Source organism: Salvelinus sp. IW2-2015, unplaced genomic scaffold (assembly GCF_002910315.2).
Source record: "Salvelinus sp. IW2-2015 unplaced genomic scaffold, ASM291031v2 Un_scaffold2955, whole genome shotgun sequence".
Taxonomy (NCBI): Eukaryota; Metazoa; Chordata; class Actinopteri; order Salmoniformes; family Salmonidae; genus Salvelinus; species Salvelinus sp. IW2-2015.
In genome coordinates, this window is record NW_019944250.1 from 78,038 (window position 1) to 89,170 (window position 11,133).

The 11,133-nt window shown below is 46.1% G+C and overlaps 1 protein-coding gene across 1 annotated transcript; it reads right to left on the bottom strand.

The window, feature by feature from the left end:
- Nucleotides 1-3,264: 3,264 nt before the first annotated feature.
- LOC112075046 (sugar transporter SWEET1-like) lies at nt 3,265-10,697 on the bottom strand. The gene is given in 6 exon segments (XM_070440748.1): nt 3,265-6,403; nt 8,259-8,378; nt 9,721-9,880; nt 10,405-10,447; nt 10,450-10,516; nt 10,632-10,697. Coding segments are annotated over 6 exon segments (564 nt in total). The 3' UTR covers nt 3,265-6,295.
- Between the last annotated feature and the right edge of the window lie 436 nt (nt 10,698-11,133).

The window sequence follows — 11,133 nt, forward strand, 5'->3', positions numbered from 1 at the left end:
ATCTCCCTGTGGCATAGCTATGTCTCTCTCCCTGTGGCATAACTATGTCTCTCTCCCTGTGGCATAATATGTCTCTCTCCCTGTGCATAGCTATGTCTCCTCCCTGTGGCATAGCTAGTCTCTCTCCCTGTGGCATAGCTATGTCTTCCGTGCTAGCTGGTCTCTCTCCTTGCTTGCATAGCTATGTCTCTCTCCCTGTGGCATAGCTAGGTCTCTCTCCCTGTGGCATAGCTATGTCTCTCTCCCTGTGGCATAGCTCGCGTCTCTCTCCTTGTGGCATAGCTGTGGTCTCTCTCTCCTGTGGCATATGCTTGGTCTCTTCCCTGTGGCATAGCTGGTCTCTCTCCCTTGCATAGCTATGTCTCTCTCTCCCTGTGGCATAACTATGTCTCTCCCCTGTGGCATAACTATGTCTCTTTCCCTGTGCATAGCTATGTCTCTCTCCCTGTGGCATAGCTTGGTCTCTCTCCCTGTGGCATAGCTATGCTCTCTCCTTTGCATACTAGTCTCTCTCCCTGTTGGCATAGCTAGGTTCTCTCTCCCTGTGGCATAGCTAGGTCCTCTCTCCTGTGCATAAGCTAGGTCTCTCTCCCTGTGGCATAACTATGTCCTCTCTCCTTGTGCATAGCTATGTCTCGCTCTCTGTGGCATAGCTTTGGTCTCTCTCCCTGTGGCATAGCTATGTCTCTCTCCCTGTGGCATGGCTAGGTCTCTCTTCCCTGGGTGCATGCTAGTCTCTCTCCTGTGCATAGCTAAGGTCCTCTCCTTGTGGCTAGCTTGGTCTCCTGCCTTGTGCATAGCTTGGTCTCTCTCCTGTGGCATAGCTAGGTCTCTCTCCCTGTGGCATAGCTTTGTCTATCTCCCTGTGACATAGCTATGTCTCTCTCCCTGTGGCATAACCATTCTCTCTCCCTGTTGGCATAACTATGTCTCTCTCCCTGTTGGCATAGCTATGCTCTCTCTCCGTGTGGCATAGCTATGCTCTCTCCGTGTGCATAGCTATGTCTCTCTCCCTGTGGCATAGCTAAGTCTCTCTCCCTGTGGCCATAGCTAGTTTCCCGTGCATCAGGTCTCTCTCCCTGTGGCATAGCTCGTCTCTCTCCCTGTGGCATAACTATGTCTCTCTCCCTGTGGCATAGCTAGTCTCTCTCCCTGCATAGCTAGGTCTCTCTCCCTGTGGCATAGCTAGTCTCTCTCCCTGTGGCATAGCTAGTCTCTCTCCCTGTGCATAGCTATGTCTCTCTCCCTTGGCATAGCTAGTCTCTCTCCCTGTGGCATAGCTGGTCTCTCTCCCTGTGGCCATACTAGGTCTCTCTCCCTGTGGCATAGCTAGTCTCTCTCCCTGTGGCATAGCTATGTCTCTCTCCCTGTGGCATAAACTATGCTCTCTTCCCTGTGGCATAGCTATTCTCTCTCCCTGTGCATACTAGGTCTCTCTCCTTGTGGCATAGCTATGTCTCTCTCCCTGTGGCATAGCTGGTCTCTCTCCCTGTGGCATAGCTATGTCTCTCTCCTGTGGCATAGCTATGTCTCTCTCCTTGTGGCATAGCTTGATCTCTCTCCTGTGGCATAGTACTTGTCTCTCTCCCTGTGCATAGCTTGTCTTCTCCCTGTGGCATAGTTTCCTTGGCTATCTCCCTTGGCAATAGCTATGTCCTCTCCCTGTGGCATAGACTATGTCTCTCTCCCTGTGGCATACCTATGTCTCTCTCCCTGTGGCATAAGCTAGTCTCTCCTCCCTGTGGCATAGCTTAGTCTCTCATCCTGTGCATAGCATGTCTCTCTCCCTGTGGCATAGCTAGTCTCTCCCCTGTGGCATACTATGCTCTTCCCTGTTGGCATAGCTAGTCTCTCTTCCCTGTGCATAGCTATGTTTCTCTCCCTTGCATACTGTCTCTCTCCCTGTGCATAGCAATGTCTCTCTCCTTGTGGCATAGCTATGTCTCTCTCCCTTGCATAGCTATGTCTCTCTCCTTGGCATAGCTTGGTCTCTCTCCCTGTGCATAGCTATGTCTCTCTCCTGTGCATACTATTCTCTCTCCCTTGGCATAAACTTATGTCTCTCTCCCTGTGGCATAGCTATGTCTCTCTCCCTGTGGCATAGCTGGTCTCGCTCCCTGTGGCATAGCTATGTCTCTCTCCGTGGCATAGCTATTCTCTCTCCCTGTGCATAGCTATGTCTCTCTCCCTTGTGGCGATAGCTAGGTTCTCCTCCCTGTGGCATAGGCTATGTCTCTCCTCCTGTGGCATAGTATGTCTCTCTCCCTTGTGCCCATAGCTATGTCTCTCTCCCTGTGGCATAGCTAGGTCTCTCTCCCTGTGGCATAGCTATGTCTCTCTCCCTGTGGCATAGCTAGGTCTCTCTATCCTTTTCCTTGATCCTTCCATTCTCTCTTACATCTTCTGTTACATTACATTACATTTAAGTCATTTAGCAGACGCTCTTATCCAGAGCGACTTACACTCTGTCAATCTCTGCTGTTCCCTTGACCCTATTCCTCCCTCTTTCCTCACATTTCCCAATCACCCTCTCTTTCTTTTCCATGTCCCCTCTCCCTCAATCTCCTCCCCCTCTTTTCCCCACTCCCACTCTCTTGGTGTTGTGTCTGTGTGTTCTCAGTAGGGAGGCTGGATCTTTTGAGCACAGGATGAGAAGCTGGCACACACATTCACACACGCTGAGAAACCCAAAACACAGCCGTTCCCACAGCTACCCAATCAGGCAGTGTTGGCTAGGAAAACACACTTACTCATGTGCACACACATCAACACATTCTCATTGCAGAACAATCACACTGCCTTGTCTCACTCACACAAACTCATTCCCAGTATCGCCCAATCACGCAAGGTCTCACACACTGCTTTCCACACAAACAAACCTAAGGGTAACSTCATTAACCCTAAAACACAAACAAACCCCACATAACTACAAGAGCAGGGGTGTATTTATTAGTCGGATCCCGTTGCGAAAGTGTTTTGCAATGGAAACTGTTTACCGTTTACTCTAGGGAGCAAACAGAACCAAACGAGGAGGGACCTYCCTGAATTTGTCCAATAGAAACTTACTTTTAGAGTAAATGGTTTCTGTTGCTAAACGCTTTGCAACTGACTAAMGAATACACCACTGGTGTTCCACATGGTCAAGTGCAGTGCTCTCACCTCGTTCAATATGTCTGCATATTCAGCCKATCAAATTGTACCTATTCATGTTAGCAGTAGGCCTATGTGGATACTCCTTTTCCACACAAGGAAAAACACTGGATGTTAAACAGTATAAAACATTTATTCAATCAGTCTGAAGAACCAGCAAAGCCCCAACTCCCTTATTTCCAGAGTGATAATATCACATTAAAATAGCATATGTAGAATTCCCTATACCCAATCCAATGCATCAACAACAACAAAAAGAGCACAGACAATATACTTACAGTATATTTAGTTTGGACAAACGTAAACCAATAAAAATAAAAATAAACACATTTTGCACACGAAGACATACGACCCAAATACAACCAATAAAAACATTGTATGAAACACAATAAGAATGGAATTCATAGTCTTCCCTCAGTTCATGGATTTAGAGACCAAGTACCGATTATGTAGAGTACATGCCAGGTCTGCTTAGAGTAGGGTAAGGGTTAGGGTAAGGGTTAGGGTTAGAGTAGGGTAAGGGTTAGGGTTAGAGTAGGGTTAGGGTTAGAGTAGGGTTAGGGTTAGGGTAAGGGTTAGGGTTAGAGTAGGGTAAGGGTTAGGGTTAGAGTAGGGTAAGGGTTAGGGTTAGAGTTAGGGTTAGGGTTAGAGTAGGGGTAGGTTAGGGTTAGAGTTAGGGTTAGAATAGGGTAAGGGTTAGAGTAGGGTAAGGGTTAGGGTAAGGGTTAGAGTAGGGTAAGGGTTAGAGTAGGGTAAGGGTTAGAGTAGGGTTAGGGTTAGAGTACGGTAAGGGTTAGAGTAGGGTTAGGGTTAGGGTAGGGTAGGGCTGCAAAATTACAGGAACTTTCAATACATTCCCTGGTTTTCCAGAAATCCTGGTTGGAGGGCTCCAGATTTCCTTCTTATTCCCTTCAGATTCTGTGAATCCGCCAACCGGGATGTCTGGAAAAACACACAGTCCTGCTTCATCTCTCCGTGGTACTTAACTGACCCATTCATATAAGTGATTGACTAGCGAGTCTAGACCGTAGACGTCTGGTTATCCAGGTATTCAGTGCTTTCAGAAAGTATTATCAGCCTTATTCTAAAATGGATTAATTAAATAAAAATCCTCATCAAGCTTACACAATATCCCATGATGACAGAGTGAAAACAGGTTTATATACATTTTTGCAAATCTATAAAAAACAGAAATAACTTATTTACATAAGTATTCAGACCCTTTGCGATGAGACTCGAAATTGAGTTGAGGTGCTTCCTGTTTCCATTGATCCTGTTTCCATCCTTGAGATGTTTCTACAACTTGATTGGATTCCATCTGCGGTAAATTCAATTGATTGGACATGATTTGGAAATGCACACACCTGTCTATATAAGGTCCCACAGTTGACAGTGCAAAAACCAAGCCATGAGGTCGAAGGAATTGTCCATAGAGCTCCGAGACAGGATTGTGTCGAGGAACAGATCTGGGGAAGGGTACCAAACAATTTCAAGAACACCGTGGCCTCCATCATTCTTAAATGGAAGAAGTTTGGAACCACCAAGACTCTTCCTAGAGCTGGCCACCGGGCCAAACTGAGCAATCTGGGGAGAAGGGCCTTGGTCAGGGAGGTGACCAAGAACATGACAGAGCTCCTCTGTGGAAATGGGAGAACCTTCCAGAAGAACAACCTTTTTTCAGAACTCCACCAATCAGGCCTTTAATGTAGAGTTGCCAGATGGAAGCCACTCCTCAGTATAAGGCTCATGACAGCCTGGAATTTGCCAAAAGGCACCTAAAGGACTCTCAGACCATGAGAAACAAGATTCTCTGGTCTGATGAAACCAAGATTGAACTCTTTGGCCTGAATGCCAAGCATCATATCTGGATGAAACCTGGCACCATCCCTACGGTGAAGCATGGTGGTGGCAGCATCAGGCTGTGGGGATGTTTTTCAGCGACAGGGACAGGGAGACTAGTCAGGATTGAAGATGAACGGAGCAAGTACAGAGAGATCCTTGATGAAAACCTGCTCCAGAGCGCTAAGGACCTCAGTCTGAGGCGAAGGTTCACCTTCCAACAGGATAATGACCCTAAGCACACAGTGGCTTCGGGAGAAGTCTCTGGACTTGAACCCGATCTAACATCTCTGGAGAGACCTGAAAATAGCTGTGTAGCAACATTCCCATCCAACCTGACAGAGTTTGAGAAGATCTGCAGAGAAGAATGGGAGAAACTCCCCAAATACAAGTTTGTAGTGTCATACCCAAGAAGACTCATGGCTGTAATCGCTGCCAAAGGTGCTTCAACAAAGTACTGAGTAAAGGGTCTGAAAACTTATGTAAATTTGATATTTCCATTTATTTTATTTTATAAATGTACAAAATTTTAAAAGATAAACCTCTCTTTGCTTTGTCATTATGGGGTATTGTGTGTAGATTGAGGAAAATAAACAATTTAATACATTTTAGTGTAAGGCTGTAACGTAAGAAAATGTGGAAAAACTCAAGGGGTCTGAAAACTTTCCTAATGCACTGTACATCAGTCTAGTTAAAAGAGAAGGATAACAACCCAGCAGATACTGTGGCTACCAGGAACAGTTGTTCACCCCTAGTTCACAGGGTACCATAGTGATGAGGACAGACAAGTCAACTATAAAAGGTGAGGGGGTCTCAAACCCCACTAGAGGCGGGATCATCCTGCCCTGTTAGTTAGAGCGATTCAACCAATAGCAGCGCATTGATGCTGAGCAAAAAACCTCCCACTGGGTAACAGAGACTACTGTGAATGACAGGGCAGGACTGTCCCGCCCATGGTTGAGTTCTCAGGTGGCACTAATGTCTCAGACTAGGACAGAAGGCACTAAAAGGAAATGGTGGAGGGAGAAAGATGAGGAAGATGCCCCTAACCACTGATACAGGGTCAGATATTTATTCATAATTGTTCATCCCCCATTGCTAGGGTACTCTGATCCTAGATCTGTGATTAGGGACAGCTTCTGCCTTGAGAGGAGAAAGTCTTCTTAAACCCTTGGTGGTTAGGAGTGATCATGAATCATTTACAATATGAGTAACAATATCAGTGATTGACAGCCTGACCATGATAGGGTCAAGAAGCCTGTTATCTCTCTCCCTTGTAACCATTGGTGTGCGAGTCTCCAGCCACTTAGATTTCGATGAGCTTATAGGATTGCACGCCTTGATTGACAGATGCAAATCTCCAGAACAGGAAYAACCGGATGAGACTGGTCACAATGCCTGGCYTGTTTGGAACCTGGAACACACAAACAAACACACAGAGGTTAAAGCCTGGCGGGTAGGAGCYTTGGGCCAGTAACCGAAAGGTTGCTGGWTCGAATCCCCGAGCTGACAAGGTAAAAATCTGTCYTTCTGCCCCTAAGCAAGGCAGTTAACCCCCTGTTCCCCGGGCGCCGAAGACCTGGATGTCGATTAAGGCAGTTCTCCGCACCGCTCTGATTCAGAGGGGTTGGCTTAAATGCGGAAGACACATTTCAGTTGTACAACTGCCTAGGTATCCCCCTTTCCCTAAAGGTAATTTACAATAATTTAAAAGTCCCCTTCCATCTAGCCCCTACCATGTCTCACATACAGTCTATTCAGACCCCTTGACTTTTTCCACATTTTGTTACTTTACAGCCTCATTCGAAAATGTATTAAATAAAAATAAATTATCTTCAATCTACACACAATACCCCATAATGACAAAGCAAGAACTAGATTATTATTTTTTATTTTTTTAAATACCTTATTTACTTAAGTATTCAGACCCTTTGCTATGAGACAGAAAGAAATGGAGCTCAGGTGCATCCTGTTTCCATTGATCATCCTTGAGATGTTTCTACAACTTGATTGGAGTCCATCTGTGGTAAATTCATTTGATTGGACATGATTTGGAAAGGCACACACCTGTCTAGATAAGGTCCCACAGTTGTCAGTGCAACCGTAGAGGTCCGAGACAGGACTGTGTCAAGGCACAGATCTGGGGAAGGGTACCAAAACATTTATGCAGCATTGAAGGTCTCCAAGAACACAGTGACCTCCATCATTCTTAAATGGAAGAATTTTGGAACCACCAAGACTCTTCCTAGAGTTGGCCACCCGGCCAAAATGAGCAATCGGGGGAGAAGGGCCTTGGTCAGGGAGGTGACCAAGAACACTCTGACATAGCTCCAGAGTTCCTCTGTGGAGATGGGAGAATCTTCCAGAAGGATAACCATCTCTGCAGCACTCTACCAAATCAGGATTTTATGGTATCGTGGCCAGATGGAAGCCACTCCTCAGTAAAAGGCACATGACAGCCTGCTTGGAGTTTGCCAAAATGCACCTAAAGACTCAGACCATGAGAAACAAGATTCTCTACTCTGATGAAACCAAGATTGAACTATTTGGCCTGAATGCCAAGCGTCACGTCTGGTGGAAACCTGGCACCATCCCTATGGTGAAACATTGTGGTGGCAGCATCATGCTGTGAGGATGTTTTCAGCGGCAGGGAGTCTAGTCAGGTTCGAGGGAAAGATGAACGTAGCAAAGTACAGAGAGATCCTTGATGAAAACCTGCACCAGAGAGCTCAGGACCTCAGACTGAGGCGAAGGTTCACCTTCTAACAGGACAACAACCCTAAGCACACAGCCAAGACAACGCAGAAGTGGCTTCGGGACAAGTCACTGAATGTCCTTGAGTGGCCCAGCCAGAGCCCAGACTTGAACCCGATCGAACATCTCTGGAGAGACCTGAAAATAGCTGTGCAGCGACATTCTCCATCAACCTGACAGAGCTTGAGAGGATCTGCAGAGAAGAATGAGAGAAACTCCTCAGATACAGGTGTGCCAAGCTTGTAGTGTCATACCCAAGAAGACCCGAGGCTGTAATCGCTGCCAAAGTACAGAGTAAAGGGTCTGAATACTTATGTAAACGTGATATTTTAGTTGTGTATTTTTTATAAATTAATACAGTTGCAAAAATGTCTATAAAACTTGTTTTTTAATTTGTCATTGAGGTATTTTATGCAGATTGATGAGGGAAAAAAATATTTTATACATTTCAAAATAAGACTTGGAAAAAGTCAAGGGGTCTGAATACTTTCCGAATGTACTGTATACACACACACCATGATATAGTAGTCTTGCAGCTGTAGTCCATAGAGCGTCCAGGATGTTGAGGTGAGGAAGGTAGCTACAGTCAAAGAGAAGGACAAACGCTCCACACTACCAGTACGCACTATCTCCATCTGACAGAGAAGAGAGGGGGCGAGAGAGGAGAGGGGACGAGAGGGGACGAGAGAGGAGAGGGGGCGAGAGAGGAGAGACAGAGAAGGAGAGAGAGCACAGCTGAGAGAGAGAGAGGAGAGACGGGTGAGAGAGAGAGAGAGAGAGAGACGAGAGAGAGGGGAGACGGGAGAAGAGAGAGAGTACGGAGAGGAGAGAGAGAGAGGATAGAGACGGAGAGAGAGAGAGGAGAGAGAGGAAGAGACGGACGGAGAGAGAGAGAAGGAGGACGGAGAGAGAGAGAGACCGGAGAGACGGAGAAGAGAGAGAAGAGAGAGACGCGAGAGAGAGAGGAGAGACGGAGAGAGAGAGAGGAAGATGACAGAGAGGGAGAGACAGAGAGTAGTAGGTTATGAATTGACACAATTCCAATATATCCAGAAAGAGCATAAGGGATAAAACACAAACCCAGAACAACAGGAAGAACAGCTGAGAGAAAGGCAGGAAATAGACACAGGATGATATGAGGAGACAGAGGGAGAGAGAATGAGACAAACAGGAAGGTGGAGGGCAGTGCTGCACAATTCATCCAATTCCCATCAAAATCTCAATATTGACATGTGCAATATCCATATAGGAAGAGATCCATATTGCAATATTTAGAAACGCCACGTGTAACATCTGTTTTTATAGTTTCCTCAGTTTGTCTCTCTTCCTCTCCCTTCTTGCAGCTGCTTCCAACCACCAAGCCCCACCCCCTGTCACTCAAGCAGCACACTTCCTATGCCCTCCCAGGCCCACCCATGGCTGAGCCCCTGCCCAGTCATGTGAAATCCATAGATTAGGGCCTAATGAATTTATTTCAATTGGCTGATTTCCTTATATGAACTGTAACTCAGTTGTTGCATGTTGAGTTTAGATTTTTGTTCAGTATATATCGCAATATTTGCACCCCAAAATAAATAATCACAATTCAACTTTTTTCCCATATCATGCAGCCCGGGCGGAGGAATAAACAGTAACACGGAGGCAACAGAGGGAAAGAGAGGAGTCAAAGGGCAAGGGGAGAGAGAGTGATTAGAGGTGGTCATGTTCTGAAGATGGAATCTTATTGGCCTGTTGTTGGTCTACCTTACATATTTATGAGAGTATGTGAGGAATCTGAGTATAGTGGGTATCAGGGTGGTAGGTATCAGAACATTGGAAAAATAGGTCTGTTTACCAGGCTAGTGAGTGTATGTTATCTGAACGTTGTATTAAAGTTGTATAAAATTTCTTCACCAGTGCGTGGAAGAATGTGTCCAAAGCGTGGACATAGGGTGCATATTGTATAAACACTGTGTCAGAAAAGGTTTGCATATTTACCAGGTCAGCGAGTGGACTCAGGTACATGCTGATAGTGAACAGGCTGCAGGTGAGACCTAGCTGGGCCAGCTGAGACTCTCCCTGAGGCAGGAGAACACTGAAGTACAGCCAGCCTCCACAGACCACTCCTCCTGCTAGTAACGTCTGAGAGGTCACTCGCCTCTGGAACGAACACACACACAAGTTCACTGACCCCATACTAATTTTAACCATTTTGGCACACACCCTAAAACTAGGCTTCAAGCAGGGAACCAGTGGGCAGATATAATAAAAGTGTACTTCAAACCCTAACGGAAAAATGGTGTAGTGGCAGTAGGAGAGACTATAAAACACTGTGGTCAGCTCACCTTGTCATTGGTGTAGTGGCAGTAGGAGAGACTATAAAACACTGGTGGTTGCAGCTCACTTGTCATTGGTGGTGCAGTAGGAGAGACTATAAAACACTGTGGTCAGCTCACTTTGTCATTGGTGGAGTGGCAGTAGGAGAGACTATAAAACACTGTGGTAGCTCACCTTGTCATGGTGTAGTGGCAGTAGGAGAGACTATAAAACACTGTGGTCAGCTCACCTTGTCATTGGTGTAGTGGCAGTAGGGAGACTATAAAAACTGTGGTCAGCTCACCTTGTCATTGGTGTAGTGGCAGTAGGAGAGACTAAAAACACTGTGGTCAGCTACCTTGTCACTGGTGGTAGTGGCAGTAGGAGAGGATGTAGAGGGATCGTAGCAGGCTCCTATGGTGTTAACCAGGACCAGAGTCCCATCCGTCTTCAGTATCCCATAATACAGCCAGCCCAGGTTACTATAAGACAGACAAGACTTTAGCTCAGTGGACTAACACAGTATGACTTGTGCAGATGACCCGGGTTTGATCAGTGGTCACTGGCACGTTGCCTAGGCACCACACACACAGCTTACTTGAGCATGTGGTGAGGAAGGGGAGGAACTGGACGTTATCTGCACTTTTGGAAGCTCTCATCTTTTCAGGTCCGTCCTGACAGAGGATCGATCACAAACACACCACACACAAACACACACACACACACACACACACACAACAACACAACACACACACACAACACCACACACACACACACACACACACACACACAACACAACACACACACACAACACACACAAACACACACCACACACACACAAATTCTAGCATAAGAAAAAGGATGCAACTGAAACTAAAACATGATTTTATTACACTGTCCTGAGTATTCTATTTCCACAAGCCTTGGGCATTGAACGAATAACTAAGCAAATATTTGATTAACTCATATCTGTGAGATAAGGGTGGACCAGCTGCTAGCTAACCAACACTAGCAAGCTATGTTTCCGCAGTTTAATGCAATTCAAACAAGCAAATTAGAACTGAATTTGGTCTCTGCCCAAGTTTGCGATGTTGG